The sequence below is a fragment of the Mus musculus genome, chromosome 8 (assembly GCF_000001635.26).
Source record: "Mus musculus strain C57BL/6J chromosome 8, GRCm38.p6 C57BL/6J".
NCBI classification, from domain to species: Eukaryota; Metazoa; Chordata; class Mammalia; order Rodentia; family Muridae; genus Mus; species Mus musculus.
The window spans coordinates 81,992,541-82,017,125 of NC_000074.6; the positions used below are offsets into that span (position 1 = coordinate 81,992,541).

The 24,585-nt window shown below is 38.3% G+C and overlaps 1 protein-coding gene across 18 annotated transcripts in view; it reads left to right on the forward strand.

The window, feature by feature from the left end:
* Positions 1–24,585, forward strand: part of Inpp4b (inositol polyphosphate-4-phosphatase, type II) — a 792,047-nt gene that overhangs the window by 650,275 nt on the left and 117,187 nt on the right. For all 18 annotated transcript variants that reach the window (XM_017312729.2, XM_006530858.3, XM_006530854.3 and 15 more), the window contains 2 exons: positions 4,660–4,863; positions 17,999–18,164. In XM_017312729.2, coding sequence (XP_017168218.1) covers positions 4,660–4,863; positions 17,999–18,164 — 370 coding nt within the window. The remainder of the gene's footprint in view (positions 1–4,659; positions 4,864–17,998; positions 18,165–24,585) is intronic.

Below are 24,585 nucleotides of genomic sequence, written 5' to 3' on the forward strand. Positions count from 1 at the left end.
CCAGCGGAAGAGACCAAGACTCTGGGTCATCCATCTTCTGATGTCTGCACATGTGCCATGATATGGGCCATTGACACCCATAACCATACCCACATTCACACTCAGAGAAAGACAATTTTGAAGGTAGAAAATTAATTCTCCTGGCACATAGAAAGCCAAGAAAGGATATCTGCTTTGTGCAGGTCATCCCTTTGTAGCAATAGACAAACTAATAATGTATATTTTGCATTACTGGTCAGTATTGGGCATTGCTATATATCATGCTTCTGGGCCACCTTTTTAAACATTTGAAATATGATCAATTATTTAGCGTTAAGACTCTGGTGTTTACATTTTAATATTTGTGGCTTTTAACTAATTTCCTGGAGAAGGAGACAGGAGAGAGAGAGAGAAAGAGAGAGAGAGAGAGAGAGAGAGAGAGAGAGAGAGAGAGAGAGAGAGAGAGAGATTTAGTATTTGAAAAAGAAATCACCCCATAAAAGCAGTGTTGGACAGAAAAAAGAAAATTTAGTGTGGATGTAATGAAAAGGTCTGATTCTTACATTGCTGGGACAGTTTTGGTAGAAGAAACTAGGGAAGAGTCCAACATGAAGAGGTCAGGGAAGAATGCTCCAGGAATTTGCATTCTGGGTTGCTGAAAGGAATGACATCATCTGGCAGAATATCTTACAACACAACTGCAAGGAAACAAAATAGATGCAAATTCCTACTTCCAGTTCATGCTGTAGCTCTTAAATTGTAAGGACCTTAAGGTGCTGGTGATGGTCAGAATGTGCGTGGAGATGGGCCTCAGAGGCCTGGGCTTAAGGACGATAACGGAGGCTTTCTGGGAACGTTATATCACCAACAGAGGAAAATGAGGGCTTTGGAGAGAGTGATTTAAGGCTCCTGGTTTGATTTTCACTGTCCAGAATGACCAGGAGGTGATGAGGCACAAACGGAAAACTTATTAAAAAATTCAGTCAAAAAAGAGGAATGTAAATAGAAGAGAAAACTTCTAAAGTACATAACAGCATCCACAAGTAGAAGTGCTACTTTGTATAAACTGATTAAATGGTTAAATGGTTGTTCAAGGTTAAGTACATGATACATGAATGCTCAGGGTGTCAGTGACCTCCTGGCTGCTCAGTATAATTTTCCTTAAGGAATTCTGAAAAAAAGATATGGACATGCCAATGGTGAAATATAAAAGTATTTTTACTCTGAAATAAATAAGGTATATCAAATATAAAAATAAATGGATTTTTTTCTTGCTGTATACATGATTTTTAAAATAGCTGTCACCTACTTATGCCATCAGTTACTTCTATATTACCGATGTAATCTAGTTGACATTGCCTTGAACTCATTTTTAATGAGAATGAAATTCTGAAAAGAATAGATTTGCCAAATTTGTCATGTTCTCTAGTGGAGAAGAGTAGTCTTAAATGAACAGATCCTAGCCACTCTTCTGTTATTAATATTCAGAGGCCTGGTACCTTTTTTTTTTCAGGCAACCCCAAGAGAAGTAAATTTTAGTGCTTTTAACCTTTAAGATAATTCTATGTTCACCTTGAAGAATGGTAAACATGGAAATATAAACTTCAAAAATGCCACAAGGGTAAAATATTGTTTGACTTACCTTTTTACACAATTTAGACCACTCTGTTGTTTTCGTTTGTTTTACATTTAGTGTAACCTAGTAACTCAGTAACAAGAGCAAACCATTCCTGTGCATTTAACTTCCCTTGTCTTACACTATCAACACCAAGTTATAAGAGTCACAAGATGCCAATGAGTTGTATTAAGTGACCTAATAATTTCCTGAAACTACTACTTTGATCATAAATCATCTAACTTCTACTCATCTTATTTAATGAGTGTGTCAAGAAAAATAAGACATTTCCCCCAACTCACATGAATCTTGCAAATGAAATACTTAAGTTTTTTTTTTTTTTTAAAGAAAATCAAATGTGACTGTATGTGTACAAGTTTAAAAAGGGCCAGAGAGATTCCAATGATCCAGGAAAATTTTTCCACAAAGTAAGTCAAGGCTCAACTCTGTGGGCTTTGTGTAAGACTTTATTTCCTTGTATTTAACTCTCATACAACAATTCTGGCTGTAGAAAGACAGCCTTCAAGACAGTATTGCATTATCTTCCAAGGGATGTTTATAAAAGTGAAGTAGAGAGCCTGTGTGTCCATGTTTGGAAAAAAGTACTATAGAAGGTTCCACTTGGTGTGAATAGCCATGCCTCAATACAATAATCGTGCAAGTGTTGCAGGAATCAGAGCTGTAGTAGCAGGGATGCAGAGAAGGCCAGCTAAGAATGTACTGAATCAAAAGAAACTAGCAAGAAGTAAGTTTGGCTAATCATAATGGGAGTAAGTTCACATTTTAACAACTAAAGTGGCATTGACGGTCATATCCAGGTTATAGGAAATGATGTGGATAGCATGTTTGTCTGGATAGAGCACTGTGTGTCTAATTTTTTTCATTATTATTCATTATGCATCTTCCATAGCCATTCTAACACTTATTGCATGTACTTTTCCAATACAAGCCAGCTGACGTTTCATAATTTATTTTAAAGTATTTTCCAATTGTTAATGGTTTACGTCCAGCTTTTCACATTTATTGCTTTCTTACAAGGTGACTAATATATCTGTTGAATGTTGACAAGAGTCAAAAATTTTGCAGCAGTAATAATCCTATGGGTAGTTTGTAGCAGGAAAATGTAGTTCTGAGACATATACATCTTCAAACTGTGTGGAGATTCAGAATGAGGGAAGGGACACAGACATCTAGACTACTTGCAAGTGGTGGTTGGGTTGGAATGAGGAAAGGCTACTGAGTTTGGGAGACAACTGAGAACATGCGTTACTTGGGCCGAGAATCAGAAGTGTGTTAACAAAGACCATAGCGTTACTGTCTTCCCTCCCTTCCTCCCTCTTTCTCCTTCCCTCCCTCCCTCTTTCTCCTTACTTCCATCCATCACTCCCTCCCTTCCTTCCTTCTTCCTTCCTTCCTTCCTTCCTTCCTTCCTTCCTTCCTTCCTTCCTTCCTTCCTTCCTTCCTTCCTTCCTTCCTTCTCTTTCTTTCATTGTGATTTGTTTGAGAATTTACTATACAAGTTCATACATTGACACTTAGTACCCAGTTGGTGGGACTGTTTGGGATGTAGTAAGCAGAGATGTGGCCTTGTTGATGGATGTCTCACAGGGGGAAGGTTTTATCATTTCAAAAACCCATGTCTGCCCCAGTTTCTCCTTGTGTCACTTGGGTGCATATTGAAAAGTGAGCTCTCAGCTACTGCTCTAACACCATGCCTGCCTCCCCCTGCCATGCTTCCACCCCGATGACCATGGACTCACCTGAAATGCTAAGCCCCAAATAAATTCTTTTTCTTGTAAGTTGCCTTGGTTATGGTGCCACACCATAGCAATAGAAAAGCAGCTAATATTGTTTTATATCTGATTAATGGTCAACCACAAGATCTGTCCCAGCTCTAGAATGTTACAATCTATTGGAAGAAAATATAGAGCTATAATAAATAATTTTTGGTACTTGTTTACAGAGGGATTACATGATTTTCTTTAATTAATGACAGTTATAAGAAGATACAGAGAAAGTTTACGAATTTGAAGTTACCAATGGCACGTTTGATTGGATTTTGATAGTAGACCAAGAAACAGTTATTTTGAAATGAAGTGATGATTAAGTTAGCATTATTAGAAGTTGTTACATTAAAGAAAGATATCAATTATCCTAAAAAAAAAACCAATTAGGTTAAGGATCTTTTCCTAACCGACTACAAGCTATGAACCACACTGGTCAATGCTGGCTTGTCTCTGTAGTGTTTATACATGGTGTTAGGCCACACACATGCTATGTTTACTATATTAAGGAAAATCAATTACTGCATCTTCCAGTCTATTACAGCATGAGGCTGTTAAACATTTCATCAGAAAATTACAAAGTACAGCTGGAAAGCTCTTTACTGCTGGGAAGCTGCCGATATCCTAGCACTTACTGGGTATTTACTACTAGCTTGTAAAACCGTCCATGCCAAATTTCACCTTAACTTCATTAACATCACATTATTGGCATAATGTGGTAAAGGAGACAGTTCAGGGTAGGATAATAAATTATAAAAAGCAAACATTTTCATAGGGAAGACTGCTCTTTTGTTTCTTCTATTGAAATCTTTCCATGATGTGAAAATATTCTGAATATACATATTTTTTTGCAATGAAGTCTTTTATTTTTTTTTTCTGAATTCTTTGCTTCTGTTTTATAGCACAATCAGGTTTTCTTTTGGGGTATGTTTGGGATTACTTGAGAGATGCAGTAGGTAGTTGTTGAAATGATTATCCCCAGTGAAATATATCTGCGAAGACTGTGGAGCTCAAAGAGAGTAGGCTGAGGAGACAGATGGTGTTTATAGTACATTTAAAACCTCAGCATTTACTTTAAAACAGGAGGACTCCTATCTTTGGCAGCATCCCAAAGCCAAACTATTTCCCATTGATTGGTATGAATCACTCTCCCTACTTGGCTCCTGGGCCTTTTCCACCACACACACCTCTTAAGTGCCAACAAATCTGCAATTGACCTTTTTACAGCTCTATGCAGAGATGCCTACCATGGGTTTCTAATCCTTGTCAATTTCTTTGCAGACTGAGCTTTTTGTCCATGCCTTCAAGGACCAGCTGGTCAGGAGTGCTCTTTTAGCTCTCTACACTGCAAGGCCAGGAGGCATCCTTAAGAAGCCACCCTCTCCTAATGTCAGCACAGAGGAGAAAAGTACTCAGCATGATACCCCACAGCTTAGAAGACAAGACTCCATACCACATCATTCTGACTATGATGAAGAAGAGTGGGTAAGTCTCCTCACACCATTTACTCTCATGGTTTAGTGTAAAGAAATACAGGGAGCATAATAAGAAAGCTCTCTCGCTCTCTCTTTCTCTCTCTCATATATATGTGGAAATAGTTTTATATATACATATATATTTGTATATATATACATATATATACATATATATACATACATACATACACACACACACACACACACACACACACACACACACACACACACACACACATACATATACCCCAAACATGCCCAAAAGAAAACCTGATCATCCTATGCATCCTCTGTTTATTTCATATTTAAAGCATAAACAAAGATCACACAAAAATTTTTAAAAATTTGTTTTAAAGACATATTCAGAATATTTTCACATCATGGAAAGATCTCAATAGGAATCACAACAGAATTGTGGATAGATAGGACAAGCTTTCTCTTAGGATCAACTTGAACTTGAAAATTGTATTCCTAATCAAAATGATTTGTCATCGATGTTATTTGTTGTCAAATAAGTCATGTACATAGCCATGAATGAGTCATTGAATTATGCTATCAATATTATAAAATCCTATAATGCATTCTCTTATTCATTCCTAAGCTATTTAAGAATTCTAAACTTTGCCGACAAAGACTAAAAAGTCATGGGTATCATCCAGTCTTGGCATCGAGTTGCTGTAAGACAAGGAACATCTTCTACTGAGGCTTAGACAGGGCAGCCCAGTTAGGGGAAAAACATCCAAAGGCAGGGAACAGAGTCAGAGACAGCCCCTGGCCCTGCTTTAGTAATTCCACATGAAGACCCAGTTGTATGACTGTTATATATGTGCAGAGGGTCTAGGACTATGCAGAGGGCCTAGGTCTGTCCCATGCATGCTCTCTGGTTGGCAGTTCAGTCTCGGTGAGCTCCTATGGGTCCATGTTAGTTGATTCTGCAGCTTTTGTTGTGGTCTCCTTACCCCTGGGAGGCCTCCCCTTTTCTAAGTATAAGGGGAGGAGGGATGGATGGAATGAAAGGCAAGGTAGTGAGACTTAGGGACTTGAAGGAGGAGCAGCTATGATTGGGATGTAAAGAAAATAAGGACTTAAAAATAAGGAAAACTTGAAACCATTGTCATAAAAGAGAGTGACCAGTAAGTCTTGTCAGCCCTACTAGATAAAACATGTATTTCCATTATTGCTAGGTAGAGAGTTACATATGTGCATACTTTAAAGCCACATATTCATGTTTAATTGAAAGTAGACATAAAGATCCATAAGTTTCACCTGCTGGTGATTCTGTATGTAGATTCTGTATGTATTATGTACAGGGGCTCTGACATTATGGGCTCTGTATATGTATCGGGATAATTACTACTAGCAAAGGCAAATTAACAGAAGAAGAGAGCAGTGTGAAAGGAACTGACTTAGAGAGGAATAGGATAGGAAGACGAGGAAGGGTACAGAGGCAGGAAGAAGAGCGAGCTGTAATGTATATTAGCACAGACATTCCCCACATGTCTCTGCATGCACACTGGAATCCCTTCATTGTTCCACATGCTTAAGAAAATAAGTGCATTGGCTGCACTAGATGTTTAGTTTTTAGTTAACAGCTTTGTCCTTTCTTTCCTGGAATTTTAGAGTGTTTAGAGTAGGGTATTTGAAAGGCCAAATCTCTAAAATGGTGTTTGAGGGACTCTGAAATCGCAACTTATCTATCTTTCAGTACACTTTCTACCCCAGGAAGCATACCTTCAGCTTGCTCTTTTTTTCAGTACAGTTTCTACCCCAGGAAGCATACCTTCAGCCTGCTCGAGGTAAACACTGAATAAGTGCTGTGGTTGCTGGTGAAGATTGCTTTTCCCACGTGGCAGCGTTTCAAAAGACCAAGTCAGATACTTCTTCAATTTAACCTCACCTTCTTCAATTTATTCAGAGCTCCAAGAGGTGTATGCCTCTTAACCCCACTCAAGTCCAATTTTCTCAGCTGTAAAATGAAATCTGTACCTGTTCTGCTTAGCTCTTAGGATGTATGTACAAGAGGTGGTTTATCATTTTGTGGTGATGCCTGGACAGGCCTAGTCAGATGTAGTGTCTGTGTTATTGATATGTGGTTCTTGGTGAAAATACATGACTTATAGTCTTATTATGACAACCTAGAGATCTGTAGAAGTAATATACATATATGTATAATATACAATATGCTAATATATTATACATATATGTATAATTATGTTATTAACATATATTAACATATGGGAAGATTAACCAAGTAGATCCTCAATGATAACTCAGAGTTAACAAATAAAAATGTTGAAACAAACATTGGAATACTTTCTCTGACAATAGGATTTCATCCAACCCAGTTTGAAGTCAGATTGTCCTATGATACACAAAGAAGAGAGATCCAAGTCATTGGGTGGGGAGGTTTATAAAGAGCCCTTCCCTTCATTCACAATGAACATTCTTCCTGAGACACTACACTTGCACATGGGAAGCTCTCAGAGCACCCTAAGGCCTCTACACAGCCTACAGTGTAATCAGAAAACCAGAAAGACTGGTGGAAGCCTGAGAGTTCCACACAGAAAGGTGCAAAAATGAGGCATCAGACACCATTATGGAGATGGGCATGAGAACAGAGGTTAACCATTCAAGAAAGATAACCGAGTGTATGACCATTGTGGGGAGAGGTAGTGACTAAGATACAATGCACAGATAGTTGCTGTTATTATTGATTTTCCTGTTTTTTTTTTAATTGATGAAATTTTACCATAACTGTAATGGAAAGAGCATTTGGTAGTTAGAGGTGATGATGGGCAGCTTTAGGCCCTCATAGAGTAAGGAACTCACTTCTCATCAGAGGAGTCTTAGGAGAAACGTTTTATACAGCTGAGACATACAAAGGACTTGCAGAGCTTTGGTGAGGTAGTCTGGACTAGATGGATGCTTGAGTTCTTTTCACATAAAGGAGAGCTGTGCATTTAGAGAAGGCCAAGGAAGATAGAAGAAGAGAAAGGAGAAAGCTTAAGAACTGATTTGGTGCAATACTAGCGACATTGGAATAACAGTGAGGAGCTCCAAGCTTATGAAGGACCTGCCAAGGTGAGCTGTGGTCTGCATGAATCTGCTCACCACAGGCCATCCTCTTTGCATTCATCTTGAGCTTAATAGGTCGTCATGCCTCCCAGGTCTCCTTGCACATGTTTGGAATCTCCTCCGAAAATCATTATGTCTTGGAATCACAGAAAGAGTTCTAAGCTTAACACAATTAGAAGGAAACTCACACTCAGTAGAGGTAACTATAACTCCCTCTTCCAAATATTTTATCTTTGCTGATCATTGCTGGGATGATTATATAGCATTCTTACTGATTTTCTCCAGCAATAAGTTTTGACCAATAAGGTTCGTCTGCTTAATCTCCATAAAAAGAAAAATACTCAGTAGTCATAGTAGCTATGTCATATTATATTCATAATGTTCTTTCCCTCTGACTGACATAGAAAACCTGGAGAAAATGTAGATAATAGAAACGTCTTTAGAGGTGCTGGTACATATTTGAAACATAAGTTAGTGTTAGTACTTTCCTTACTTGGCTGTTATAAAACTACCAGTACCTATTACTAATGTAGTCAACACCTGAAAGCAACTCTATTTTAAATGAATAAAATCAGGTTTCAGTGACATATGAAAATGTTCTCTGATGATTTAAGTAGGCTTCAATTTGAATGTAAGGTTGTACAGGTCCATTTTTTAAAAACTGCTGGCTTCACTTGGTTTCCAGAAGTTTACTGTAACAATAACATAGCCTGAAGACTACAGCTTCTAATAAATATCAGAGAAGTGAATACATCTTGGTAAATTATTCTTGACTCCACTTTAATGCATCTAACAACCCTTTTCTTGTAATCATGAAAAAGAATTTCTGTTAACCCTACGTGTGTGTGTGTGTGTGTGTGTGTGTGTGTGTCTGTCTGTCTGTCTGTCTGTCTGACTGTCTGTTCTGGTTTCAACTAGCTTCCATGAGAGAAGATAATGACAGGAATGAGGTTCTTAATTGTCAAGCAGATATGACAGAGGTTGATACTGAAATGAGCCATACTGGAAAATGCTTTGTTATTTGTTTAATTTTAGTTATTAAATGATTGAATGCTCCACAGGTTTGTTTTCCTAAAAAGTTAGTAAACAATGAAACCCCAATGGAATACTAAGGGAATATTTCATGGAAATATGTGCCAGGAAATTGACTAGTGCAGCATCTTTCATCTCCCAGTCAGTGAAGATGACATATCGCATTTATCTCTGTACCCCGCTAGAACAGATGCTTCCAGCAGCTGGGAGCCCAAGATTAGTTTGTCCAGAATATGAAAGCACACCATCTAACCAAACGATTAGGCTGTCCCAGATTTTGTGGCTTCAGTAATTACACCATTCTCTACAATATTGTGGTTTAATTCCAGCATTTACTACATTGGTGGGTTTGGAGCTAAATCTGGCTATTGCTAGTCAAATAAATAGTTTACTTGATCTTTATCATACTTTAAATCCTGATCCATTATAGTGAGCCACACAACTAGTAAAACTGTTCCTATTATTGGAAATATCCTAAACTATCATTTCACATTGAATTACATTGAATTACATTTCAGCATTCAAATTACTGAACTGATTTCTGCTTCATGTTGAACCCATGAATTAATGTTTATTCTGGGAATGAGAAGTTTTGGGATGCCCCTCAGAAGAAGAACTGCTGTAGGGAACATGAATGTACACTGCACATTTCCAAAAGCTGCACATTTGAAAGTTTTTACCATGGAAAAATAGCAAGGTTAGAGAGAACATGTATTTACTTGACTTAAACATTAGGGAATGCATGTTCATTGACACGTTGTAAGTCACTACATCTGTGTGTATCAATGCTGTTCAAATATAGCAAGTAAGTACAAGGTTTAAAATGAGTCATAAACCTGATTTCATAAACACAGTTTAATCTTTCCTAAACTAGCATACATTTTCTTTTGTTTCATGATACATATATTTATGTTCACACAAGAAAATGAGTGTCATATTTAGTTTATAGTCAAATTCCTAGCAATATTCATGTCAAAAGTTCCATTAATCAGGTCCAAATATAATCTGGAAATTAATTAAGGCTTCTCTATCATTCAATGATGCCAAATATTCTGCTTTAGAATCAGATTTCTATAAATGCCTTTCTGAAAAAGTTCTTACAAATGCTACTGGGACTTTTGTCTAGCGATGTCTGGGGCAAACACAAATATTTCCATTTGTGGGAGTGCTGATAGATATATTTATATGAACCTAAGTAGTGGAAGTGAACATAGATGCTCATAGAACAATGTTCAGGACAAGACACATTCAGCTAGGTAAATCCAGAAACAGGCAGCAGCAGTCTGCATTCTCAAAGCCTCTTGCAGGTTTCTCTGTCCATCTTTCACCTCACCTGTAGTGATAAGAAGTTCAGAGTCAATGCAAACACAGTGGCGCCTACACAAGTTAACCAAAACATTTTCCATCTGTTCTCTAGCTAGAGAACACCTAGCTAGAGTTATGCTAGGTGAAGCCATGGACATAAGAAAGTATTAAATCCTCTTTATTCCTTAGAGGTAACTAATCCTTATAGTCAGCCTGACAATAACTAATATATGGTCAAGCTTCTTTATTAGCAGCGCCCTGTAGCATAGAAATCTACACACTAAAATATGACCATTCACTTCTAACATTTTTGACAGATAGCTTTGTACATAAATGTGTGTATTTACTTGCATATATTTTCAAATATAAGTGGTATTGTTTACTAGTTACTCTGGCATCCCACCTACACAGCCTATGAAATTCTAAATTATAGTAAGTTGTTTCTAGTTCCTTTTTTTTTAGATTCTTTGTGCACCTAATAAACTTCTAAAGGAAGCTCATTCCCTTTCTTGTTCACTACTGTTTTATTGGTTAGCAAAACAGCTTGTGAACCAATGGTGATCAGTACACCATTATACAATGAATTAATTTCCTTAAAATTAACCTCCAAATTGTCACTTATATTTATGTTCTTATTTTGAAAAACTTAAGATTTTAATTTTTTATAATTATCTACTATGTCTAGTACATTTTTAATATTAGAACTCATTAATTCTTTTACAACTTTGTTCTCCAAGTAGTGAGAAGCCCCTAGGTATCTCCTTGCTTCATCTGCTTCAAGATTTCACAGCTTCTATTAGTATTTGTGAAGTATACTATTCTTTGTTAGGATAAAATTTTGTGCAAATTAGAGTTTTTATTTATAATTTTATACTGTCATGTTAATGTTTTTTGATTAAATCCACCCAGCCCCACTTTACATTCAGTTTCTTCACTATTTGCCCTCTCACTGCCTCATCCCTCCTTCACCTGCTGTCTCTTCCTAAACTGCTGAGACTGCTTAGTGCTGCCTCTGGGTGTACGGCAAGGGACAGCCACTGAAGCATGGGCAGCCTTGTTTCATATTTATTGGTATTCAAACACCAAAATAACTATTCTAGCAATCTTCCAATTATTCCTCTCTCCAACCATGTGCCCCACTCTTTAGCACTGCAATGGCTATTCATCTCTCAGTAGAGAGAAGGAAAACTCGAATAGTGCTGATCAGAGGCTGCTCAACCAAGATCTAGGAGAACTTCAATGTCCTAGAAATTTGGTGGCAGCAGCTTTAATTTTGCTTGGTGTTTCTCAGATTATAAAGTCCTGTCTCTTTTTAAAAATTCAGTCATTTAAAATAAATAATTCACCCAAAGAAGTTCTTTCCCTTGTCCCACCTTTTTTGCTTTCCATCTCTCAGCCACACTATACAAGAGTCTGGTTTTGTGATTAAAATGGGGTCCTCCAAGCAGTCACTACCAGCATCAGAAAGAGCACAGAAGAGAAGATGGGGATTTAGCCAGTTGGTCCCTACATGGCAACTGAGCACAGTCTATCTTCTGTTTATTTGATGGATGGGAAGCATTCCTGAACTACTCCAGTCCATTTCGCCCAGGAGATATGTGCTTGGAATACTCACCCACTATTCAGATCTACAAAAGGCGATTACGCAAAGTTCATGGCTGCCCATTAAGATGCACAAATGTTCTATTAAAGAAAAGAAACCCCAAATGAGGGCTTTATGTGCATGCATATTCATGAACCCTTGCTCGTATCTACATTTCCCCCACCTATGGTTAATGCTTTCAACTCCAGTCCCTGCTTTATGGCACTTAACCTGCAGCTTGATACATACCTTTTAAAGGTAGTTTTATATGTTAATGTGGGAAGAGCCATTTGGATGGATTGGCCAAATCAGGCACTTGTCATACTCCAACTCAGTCTGAGTTTTACAAGAACTATTTTATTCTGTTTTATGTAGTAGTGATGATTTTTAAAAATTTGTATTCTATATTGAATGCAGCCATATCTTTGGGAATACCATCCCAAATCTTCCATTTCCTAGTCTAGTATCACATATTTTGATGACCGTATTGATTTGCATGTCCACCTTAGAAATGTATTAATACCATTACACCAGGTGCCTTCAGACATCAATACATTCTATAAGAGAAAATGAGATTCTCTTCCAAGGAGATATCATTGATGCTCCTGAACTAAGTAAAGGAAATACAAGGTATACACAGAGAGTTGACTGGTTATGCTAGAATAATCTCAATTTAAATGTAGTCACCTATAAAAACATGTGGTAACAGTTGTGTGAGTGTAGGAAACATGCAACTTTCCATTAAAAGTTAAAATCATTGAGTCATACGGTGGCAGAACATGCTTTTAATTCTGGCACCCAGGAGGCAGAGGTACACAGATCTCTTAATTTGAGGTCAGCCTGCTCTACAGAGCAAGTTCCTTGGTAGCCAGAGCTCCACAGAGAAACCCTTATCTTGGGAGGGAGAGCTGAAATGATTAGTATGTGAGTGGAGATAAAACTCAGCATGCTTAACAATAGAAATATTGGTTCCTCCATATCTTTGATGTTTAATACTGACCAAGTACATAGCAAGTGTCTGGTGAATATGTGTTGATATACTTTAACAGTATGTTTTGAGGATCGCAGGGCTGATAGCCTTAGCTAGAGTATTTTTGTTAAGATTAAAGAGAAATGAAAATCATCTTTGTCTTCCTGGTTGTTTTAGGGGCTCCCGGCTTGGGCACCAGCTCTGGTGCTTAGCTTTCATTTAATCAAGAATGAGTAAATAATCATGCTGATGAATGAAAGTGGCTGAAGCACTTGTGGCTAAGCTTAATTGCTACCTGACTGGGAAACAGATAATAGGTCTGGGCAAGGAACCAAACAACAAGTATGAATAGAGAATCCATTCCTCGCCAAAAAAAAAAAAAAGGTGGCTGACTATCTAAGATTATTGGGGTGAACAGAATTGAATCTGGAGAAAAGACAATGAATAAATGACAGACCCAGTTTGTTTGTTGGGATGTGACAATCAAAGGATTTTGCACTAGCACCTGAGCTGAAGCAAAGCAAGGTCAAGAAGCCAAACTGGTAGATGGCATTCCAATGGATGCCACAAGTCTTGGTATTTTTTTCAGTGGTCTTACATACACTGATAAATGTTTGAGCCCTATATACCTTGGGTCATGTATGTGCTGGTTGTCCTATAGAACATATTATGTGCAACTCATTTTAACAGTTTACATTAACATCCATAGAGAAGATCTATCAAGCTATAGAAGGACCAAAGATTTTTAGTGTTAAGGAACATGGTTGGTCTAGAATAAAATGCAAGGATAAGTTGAGGATAAGATTGACCTTGTTAGTTCACTGAGTATTTGTTATCAAAGATCTTATATAGCCAATGAGAAAGTATCTGTGGACACACGCACACGCACACGCACGCACACACACACACGCACACACACACGCACACACACACGCACACACACACACAAAATTTTAGACATCCACATCAGTTCTGGTTGTGTTATTACATTCTTGCTGTTCAAACATTGACCTCATTAAAGTTGATCAGCTAAGCATTACTGAGTTGTCTTTCCAAAGTTCTGTATTGATCTAGGAACTTTCTTGATGCTACAGGGTTCATAAACATGTAGCATGCTGAGTAATCACTCTGCTTTCTACCCTCATGGTTCACTCTGACAGCTATAATGTTCTCCCTGTTACATGCTACGACATCTATCAAGCTTTTTCAATTATGTCACTGGTTTTGACCTTTATGTGAGCTTATATCCTAACCCGCAAATAAATAAGGGCCTACATCAGCACCTAACTTAGAGTGAAATTAATGTTGCCATAGCTTTTCACTTGCTTTGTACCCTCAGTGACTTGAAAAGTTTACAGCCACTTAGCCTCTCAGGAGAAGGGTAGTCATGGAGTCTCCATCCAGGTTAATGACCTCAAATAGAGCTCAGGCTCTATTTAATAAGGGTTACACTGTAACCCACCACCTTTCCATTGCTTCTTCACAGTCGGGTAATTGCTACTAGTTCTGGGGAATGGCCTTCCAATCTTTCTCTCTGATGTGGAGTCCTTCTCTTAAAACACCGCTGGGTACAGGAGAGCTCCACAGAATTTGAGTTTCATCCAGCACCTCTGGCCTGAAGAGAGTACAGAGATATAAGCCCTTTGAGTTAGTGACACATCGCTATCCTTCGTGTGTCTTCTCACAAATCTCTGTCTTTCTGCATCTTCTCAAGAATCACTAGCCAGCCTTTCTTCAACCTGAAAACAGACTGGAATGAAATGTGATAGCAGTGGAGAATAGAAAGGAGTGGCCCCTTAACATCAGCAATATAACTTGAATGAGCCTCGCTCACAGACTGGCATGACAATAACCCTCAGAATAAGAAGATATGTTTGTTGGGCAGTGCCTTCTATGTGTGTTTTCAGATGTAAATGATCAGGCTCCTTTCAGAGAGAACTCAGACGCCCAAGGATTCTTTTTAAGAATCTTGCTAAAAAGTCTTCAGCATCCTGCTTTCAAAATGACTGCCTAAAGTTGTTTCATAATTGAATTATCACCTTTGTCCCTGTTCTCCTTGCTCTTCTGTACATCCCATTTATGAAATGGATCTGGGGTCTGTCCTCTTCCTCGATTAGCCAAGACATTTGAGTTTGTTAAAGTTGCCTGATGGACATTTGTGAAAGGACTATGTGTGAGTAGTCTGCTCTTTTTATCAACTGTGTTTTAGTATGACATGTTGTGGTCTCATATTCAATCTCAGATACTTGAGGGCTACCATTAGCACCGTGAATGATATTTGTCTCTCTGAACCTGCATGGTTCCCTCTTCCCCTGACTCTGTTCTATGCATTACAGTGTGCCGTCAATATCTGGGAACTCATTGGAGGAATCAAATATTTGGAGTCAAGAAAGATGAGGTTCTAGTTCATTTTTACCACATTAATGGTGACTGTTACTATTCCTCTCTTATTTAAGGTTCTAGCTTTCAGAAAATGGAGTCAGTGTCTGCTGGCTTTTAATGTTGATGTTAAGTAGTGTACAGATGCTAGATGAATATAGACAGTAGCCACCCCATCTTGTTTCCCTCTGCCTTTTCATCCCCTTTCTTACTTCCAAAACAATCAGTTGAGGGATAGTCTCTGTCCTATAGTGTGAAGGCAGAACTCTTAAAGAATTTACAGTCTGTCATTAGAGGCAGGCACAAATCAATAAGTTTAATCTGCAGATATCATAAAGAGGAGGCAGTAATGAGCAGAGTTGGTTTCCCCAATTTCAGGGAGATGGCTTCTCTTTTCCACAGATGAAGAATGGGATGTGTCTGCTCAGGCTCTGCTGCTGAGTATATTCTAATAAAGTTTGATTATCCACTCATTACATATAAGGACTGCATAAGAGATCGTTCATTTCACTCTCAGAAAATGCCCTCTAAACATGAATAACTACGTATGTGACTTCTATTCATCACATTTACTGCATCCCTAAGGGCCCTGGTCAGTGGACAAGCCCCTCAGGCCAATAACAGTGCCTCTGCTTGCAACTCATGTCATGTTCTCTATCAGTGGAATCATGTAATCTTAGGATATGCAAATGAAGAACCATTTAGAGATGTGGATATCAAATCATGTTCTAAATACTTTTGTGTTCAGGTTTTTCAGAGATAGCATTAAGAAGAACCAGGTATTCTCTGGTTTTATATTAGAAAGGCAACATGAATCCTTTAGGGACAAAACATATTTTCAATGTGGGCAGCGGGAAGGGAATTGAAAGTTTGTCTTCCATGTGAAACTAATCTGAAGATTTGAGAAGAATCTGTTCATTGTTTGCATCTCAGTAATAGAGGTTATTCCCAGGTTCCACTAGAGTTTTGCTTCATTCTTTAATCTCATTATTTTACAGAAAAGATGATGGTAACAGTTAAGGTATATTTAGAATAGAGGTCATTGAGTTAGTCATTGTGAGTGGTAGGTAGGTTCCCTACTGAATCCAAAACTGAACAAAGCCTGGCTTTCTAGCTGTTTACTTTTTTTTGCCCAGTGTTTCTTGTATACTGGAGCCCACTCCCAGTGCAGGGCTCCTGCAACCCATTTCCCCAGGAAGCATACAGAGGGCGATACAGTTCACAGACTTGATTAGTGTTTTAATTTCTCTGAGAGAGGAAAAGATCTGCCTCTTGTGAAAAGATTGTTATGATTACTTGTGATTAATAGCACACTTCCCAGGAAAGATTATAGTGCGACATGAACCAAGATTGAATCACTAAGGAATGCGATCAAGGCTGCCAGTGGTCCTGCTAAATTTTAATAACTTCCCCCGAATGCTTTCACACAAGGCACAGTGCATCAGTTGGCTCTGACTACCCCACAGTAAAGGAGGTGGAACAAGAATTATCATCCCAAATTTAGGTTACAAGTGAGTCCTCAGAAATGAGGTGCTTTGCCCACAGTCTCACATTTATGTGTTTCATAAATCCTCAAAATTACCTTTCCTTACTTTGTGCCTTTTTAATGGGAAATTCTGTTACCTTCTCATCTATACTGAACAAATGTGTACATACCCAGGAGGATAGACTCTTCAACTTAACTTTTACAAGAGAACAATCCAATAACCCAAAATCAGGTACAGGTTTTTCCTTTCAGATTTGTCCTCTTCCAAATCAGTTTTCTACAAAATTAACTTAGAGGAAAAATGCACACTTTTAGGAACTATTTAAACCAGCAATAGTATTCACTCTATACTAAACAGCCATTCAGGGTATCTGAAATAGCTAGGTCATGAGGAGGTAGCCCTTAAAAGAGTCTTCTCTTCATGGAAAATGCCTCAAACCCCCCTGATTCGTATCAGAAGTCATTGCTCTCATCAGTGCCTGAGCTGTGTGTCTGACTTATGTAGGAAGAATAATAAGGGAAACTGGTCTCCTTTATCAAAGTAACTATGCTTAGAATATTTACTTAAAAATTAATACAGCTTTTATGAATCAATGAATCTAAAATGTACGAGCTTGTCAGAACTGGGGACACAAGAAGCAGAGAGGCCCCTTAGTGACATGAGATGTTTTACGGGAAATGCATTTCTGAGACGACATAAGTTATATAGCTGCATCACACCAAACGGTGCACAGTGATCAGAATATCTAAGGATCTGGTTATCAGAACTGTGTTGAGAGTGGGAGAAGGGTGGTTTGTCAACAAGGGGGAAAGACTTTTATTTAGGCAGATGAAACACATTCTGGAATTAGATGTTGGTGGCAGTTTTGCAAGAATGAGAGTATTGGTGATGGTATATCCCCAAGTGTGCAAGGTTTATCTGTTGTACAAATGTTGACACAAGAATGAAGACTTTGTGATATAAATAATAGTCATTCTTTAAGATGTTATTGTATCTTTGCTTTTTTATTATATGGATAAAGAAAACCTATCTCTAGCAATCTGTCATAATTTATGCTCAATTACTGGTTTAAATCATCTAGCACTTTATTATTTAAAACATATTATATTAGCTAAAGAATTAATGAAACTTAACTTGGATTTTAGCAGGAGAAAAATGGATTTAGGGGAGATTTGAGATCTAATATCTAACCCAACTAGTGAAGATATTGTAGCAACTCATTCAATACTCAGATGTTTGTAGCTTTGTTTGCTCCTTAAGATGGTTAATGACAATTTAGTCATAAAAATCTTAGTGACTCTCATACTGTCTTCAGGATAGGGTGTGGGCCAACGTGGGGAAGAGCCTGAACTGCATTATCGCTAAAGTAGACAAACTGATCGAGAGAGACAGTCACAACGAAGAAGGTGCTGGAGGCAGCAGTAGCAAGGATGGAGAGGCAGACCATACCCTGGAAGATTCCATCACATCTCACCCACGTGGTAAGAACTCATTTTTCACCAATCATTGGCTGAGTAAAGAAAATGAGAAAAATCATGATCAATGAGATAGAATGAGAGGAGTCAATAGCACCTTTGGTGAAAGAGCTGTGACAGGACTTGATGCTGTTCTGGCACAGACGATGGAAGGCTATTTGTCAAATTGTGTCAGTTGTGATTTCAGGGCTACTTGTCATGTTCACTTTTTTTCTTTTGCTATATTAACCTTCTTGGAAGATAGCCACTGTAGCCTTTGGAGCAATGGTTCTTAAGCCGTGTGTTGTGAACCCCAAAGGAGCATCAGAAAACAATGATATTTACATTACAATTAATTCATAACAGTAGCAACATTACAGTTACACTGTAGCATTAAAAATAACTTTATGGTTGGAGGTAACTACTGCATGAGAACTGTGCTAAGTTCAGCAGCATCTGGAAGGTTGAGATTCACTGCTTTAGATTGGAGTCAGTCTCATCTTCTTTTACAAGTTGTCAAAATGGTAGTTGAGATACAATAAAGCATGTGATTTTAATTCTCAGTGACTTTTAAATATTTCAGAACATGATATTTCCCACGGTTCCTGAACAAAAAGCAGCATGATGCAGAACTTTTACATTGTTCTGAAGGCATTTTGTTATTCTAAAACACATGAGAAGGCTTGATTCTGAGTATTATTCTGTTATCATAGCCTAATGCTGTATTTTCAGGCATGTGGGTACACAAAGACACACGTAGACATATGCATATTCATGTGATTCTATAAGTGTATGAATAGAGGATTATACAGAGAGGGTCTAGGAGAAAAGGTTATAAATTGGCAGCTAAATAGATACTACATGGTTGGATAGCGAGATCATAGATGATAGGTAACTGCATTCAAATATCTACTATATCGGTTCCTTGACTAGCAAGTATGATAAACATTTTAATAATATTTATGACTTTGTAAATAGTTTTGTTAATTTTATTAATGCTAATAAGGACAAAACAATATTGCATATATTCATTGACATGAGAAATCCTATCATAACTGGCCTAAAATTTTGCTGAGTATCTTGTGCTTGAGGGAATTAAAAGGCATTTTTCTCATTTTGATGTCTAAAATCTATTCTTTAGGTATTTTGTTAGTCTGTTTTCTGGTGTTTGTTTGTTTGTTTAGAAAAACAAGTCATAACTAATTATCGATGGATATTTTCCATTAATTAATTAATTTAATTTACATCCTGATGGTAGCCCTTTCTCCTCTCAGTCTCTCTCTCACACAGCCCTTCTTTCTTCACTTCTCTGAGAAGGGGGAGGCTCTGCTGGCTACAGACCCTCCTTGACAAGCCAAGTCACTGCAGGTCTAGGAACTTCCTCTCCCACTGAGGCAGAAAAGGTAGTTCAGCTTGAGGCAGGCAACAGAGTCAGGGACAACCTCCAATCCAGTTGTTGGGAGACCCTAATGAAGATAAAGTTATATATCTGCTACATATGTACAGTGTGCCAAAGTCTAGTGGATGGATAGATTTTTAAATTATTGTTTTCCCAATTTGTTTGCTTGAAGCTCCACTGCTTCATCATGTGTTCCACATATGCATTTATCAGTGGCTACATAATATATAAAATATGAGCTTTATACACACACATGCAAGTGTTCATTGTGTCCACGCAACCACTTGTGTGCCCTCTCTCTCTACACACACACACACACACACACACACACACACACACAAGATTTAATGGGGAAAAAAAAGAGGACATCAGTTTGAAAGAGGGTTCTTTTTTTTCTTTTTTTATTTATTTATTATGTATTTTCCTCAATTACATTTCCAATGCTATCCCGAAAGTCCCCCATACCCTCCCCCCCACTTCCCTACCCACCCATTCCCTTTTTTTTTTTTTTTTTTTTGGCCCTGGCGTTCCCCTGTACTAGGGCATATAAAGTTGTGTGTCCAATGGGCCTCTCTTTCCAGTGATGGCCGACTAGGCCATCTTTTGATATATATGTAACTAGAGTCAAGAGCTCCAGGGTACTGGTAAAGAGGGTTCTTTGGGAGGCTTTTGTAAGAGGAAAGAAGAGGGAATAATGGTGTAATTATAATATATTCTAAAAAATAAGAAAAATAATTTTACAGTTATATGTCTCCTCACATGTTTAAATGATAGAATCCTTCATAAATTCTATTTGGAAGTAATATCATTTTGGAGTTTCCTTGTGTAGATGGCCCATGTTCCTCTGTTGTACATCCCAAAGTGAATAGACAATGTTCTTTATGTTCACACTAGGTCTATATCTCTATACGGAGATGTTTTCTTATTTGGTAATACTGTACTTACTTTTAAATTAGTGAACCTAGTAAGTCTTAAACTTCGCATGAATTAAAGTAGAAACTTGTCGTAGTTATGTGTTAGCTTTCCTCAGTTAAACCTGCATTTGCTAACAAGTGTGAGCCAGAGTCAGTCGTGTTCCAGAAAACAGAGTTGTTTTGCAGAACTGAAAGATCAAAGATACAGAGTGAATCAGGCTGAGGGATTTTCATTGCACCATGATTTACAGTAGAAATAGTGTCCATCTGACTTTGGTGTATGTTAAAACCCTTCAAACAGCCCAGAGATGCAAATAAAGTCCTTGAAATATTGGAAATGACACAAGTTTTTCATATCTGGTATTTAACCAGAGCAAAGTTTCTGAATTAATATTACACTTTTAAAATAAAATGAAGCTGGAGAGATGGCTCAGTGGCTAAGAGCACTGACTGCTTTTCGAGGGGACTGGACTTCAGCTCTCAGAACTGACACGGCAGCTCACAACTGTCTAGGACTCCATTTCCAGAGGATGATACTCTCTTCTGGTCTCCAATGGCAACAGATGTGCACATATATGTAAAGACAAAATAACTGTATGCATAAAATCATAAATGAATTTGTAAAAATTCCTGTAGATTCACAATCTGATCACCCTCTGGGATGGTTGTAATCAAGTATAATGTGAGCTAACTGGTTTTTTGTCTTCCTTATTTTCACCTGATTAGACAAATACTTTTGTTTTACATTATTTTGCTTGTTATAAAATTCCTTATATCTTGGGTATTCTAAGTTTCTGGGCTAATATCCACTTATCAGTGAGTACATATCATTTGAGTTCTTTTGTGATTGGGTTGCCTCACTCAGGATGATGCCCTCCAGGTCCATCCATTTGCCTAGCAATTTCATTAATTCATTCTTTTTAATAGCTGAGTAGTACTCCATTGTGTAAATGTACCACATTTTTTGTATCCATTCCTCTGTTGAGGGGCATCTGGGTTCTTTCCAGCTTCTGGCTATTATAAATAAGGCTGCTATGAACATAGTGGAGCATGTTTCTTTCTTACTAGTTGGAACATCTTCTGGATATATGCCCAGGAGAGGTATTGCGGGATCCTCTGGTAGTACCATGTCCAATTTTCTGAGGAACCGCCAGACTGATTTCCAGAGTGGAAATTTTTAAAGTCCAATCCAATGATGTTTATGTCACAATGAGATTTTGCCCATTCAATATGTAAAAATCCAAATACCTCAATAATACCATTTAATCTCCTTTAAGAAACCAAGTTTTGTTCTTGATTTTTGTAGTTTAAAAAGCAAATCATATTTGTTATATATGATAAAGTCACTAAAATAATTAGCTATTGTGAAACACACACTCTCAGGAGATCAGTGCCTCTACATAGGTGTAAATGTGTGCACTCATTGAAGACATAAGCTGAGTAAGCATTTACAGTGGGTGGTAGATGCCAAGACAACAATCACATCCCTAGTCTATAATATCAAGTGCTCTCTATTTGTCAATAATTATAGTGTATGCTATGGATTCAGTAATAAGTTACAACATTTGGCATATTTCTCACAGAGCCAAGTCTAGTAGGGGGATGGCATTTAAAACAGCATGTGTAGTCAGTCAGGGACTTGGAGATTTCAAAAGAATTATAGCTATCTCTTGTGAGACTATGCCGGGGCCTAGCAAACACATAAGTAGATGCTCACGGTCAGCTATTGGATGGATCTCAGGTTCCCCCAATGGAGGAGCTAGAGAAAGTACCCAAGGAGCTAAAGAGATCTGCAACCCTATCGGTGGAACAACAATATGAACTAATCAGTACCCGGAGCTCTTGACTCTAGCTGCATATGTATCAAAAGATGGCCTATTCGGCCATCACTGGAAAGAGAGGCCCACTGGTCATGCAAACTTTATACGCCCCAGTACAGGGGAACACCAGGGCCAAAAAGTGGGAGGGGGTGGGTAGGGGATTGGGGGGAGGGTATGGGGGACTTTTGGGATAGCATTGGAAATGTAAATGAGGAAAATACCTAATAAAAAATATTAAAAAAAAAAAAAAGAATTGCCAATGATCCAGTCTTACTCAAGCTGAGAATGAACGTTCCTGGCTATCACATGGTTTAACACTTGACTCCTTTAAATGAAGTGTATTATATAAAATTTCTAATTTTTACTTGAGACATTTTAGGCAGTGATAACTTTGTCCTGTCCATGTCACGCTGTAGAAATGACAGGCAGAAGGCAGAACGGCGGCCACTTCTGCAGAGATTCTCTCTCCTCGTTTCCATTCCAACCCTGGATTTGTTCTTATTATCCTGCATGATGCCTTTGTACTTGCAAGCCCTACAGAAAGTAGAGCTACGTAATTGGCAAACCAAAAAAGAGTGAAAAATACATCCTGGGGCTTTATTCAAAAGCTATAACCAAGTTTTCTGTTTTCTTTCTCAGTGGTGCTCTTGCTGACCTGTCACAGCAGTCAGGAGTTTTGACTTACTTGTTCATGTCTCACTTTCTTGGGCATGGGTGTGTGTGTGTGCCAAACCTCAAAGACTCCAGCCTGAATATGACTCAATAGTAAATATAATCTCCCTTAGGCAAGTGGACATGTGAACTCTTTCTGGCTGTGTAATGGTGGCCAGGCTGAAGAGACCCTGCCAAAGGCATCCACAGGAGAGGGCACGATAGAACTCATGAATTTAGATCCTCAACTCCTGTCGCAGGTTCCACTACCCCATTGAACTTCACTGATGAATCAAATCCAATGACATCATCAGGATTTTCACTAGAGGAACACAGCCCAGTAAGCTCAGAGCACCATTTCTTCATAGGGAAGAATCAACTGCACTGACTCCTTGAAGCTAGCTCAGGGAAGGCACACCAAAGGATGTGAAGGTTTTGGCCTCTGGGAGGTGGAACCACAACATCTCTCAAAGGCTGACAGAGACAAGCACAGGGTAAGTTCTTCAGGGTTCATAATATATGAGCATGAAAGAGTGAGAAAGGGGAGCAAGTCAAAGCTCTGCAACCAGACACATGTGGAAAAATAATCACGAGGACTTTAAAATAAGGGAAGCCTTAGCAAACAGATAATGCCAATCTGTGACTAAGACACATCTTAAAGCATCAAGGGAAAAGACACAGGCAGGGCAATCCACAGGCACAGCTACGATCAAAACTTATGCATTCCCGTTTTCAAGAGCTATTCTAAGAACCTCAGATCTTTTCTGACTTAATCACCCTTATAGGCATCAGTCTGTCCAGACTGGAATTCAAACTCTCTGATTTTAGATGAATGGTTTAATCTCATCTATAAATCAGGGATCAGTACGACATCTGCCCCCACAGATTCATCATGAGGAAGGAGCAGAGAAAAGTGGCTTGCAAGTATACTGTACATACATGTGAGCAGGCATGTGAGCTGTCAATGTGATTCTCATCAGTCTCTCAACACCTGGGATTGACATCATGAACCATGCTAGCTGGGTGTCAACCCAGCTTCGCACGGTCGCATGAATGAACAGTTTCCTACAGGAACTTCACTGTGTGGACACTCTTACAGTTTGGTATATTAGGGCAGACTATCCAGCTATGCAAGATATCACAATGCACATGAAAAGACTCTAGCTGCATATGTATCAAAAGATGGCCTAGTCGGCCATCACTGGAAAGAGAGGCCCATTGGACACACAAAATTTATATGCCCCAGTACAGGGGAACAAAAAGGGGGAGTGGGTGGGTAGGGGAGTGGGGGTGGGTGGGTATGGGGAACTTTTGGTATAGCATTGGAAATGTAAATGAGCTAAATACCTAATTAAAAAAAAAAAGAGGGCAGCTACTCTACCAGGAAAAAAAAAAAGAAACATAGGCTGTGCAACAACTTAGCAGGTGAATATAGGGCTTACAGAATGCACATTCTAAAGAGCAAAAATCTGCAAAGGGATTCAGTTTGCACAGTCCTTTTGGCTTTGTGTCTGAGGACCTGCATTCAGTTCTATTTTCTCCCATTTTTATCAATGACATCTATGAGTACAGAAGGAATGTATGTGAAATGTGAATGAGATAAGCCAGAGTGGGACAGTAGATATGATAGGTGAAACAAAAAACAAACCAAGTATTATTAGGAT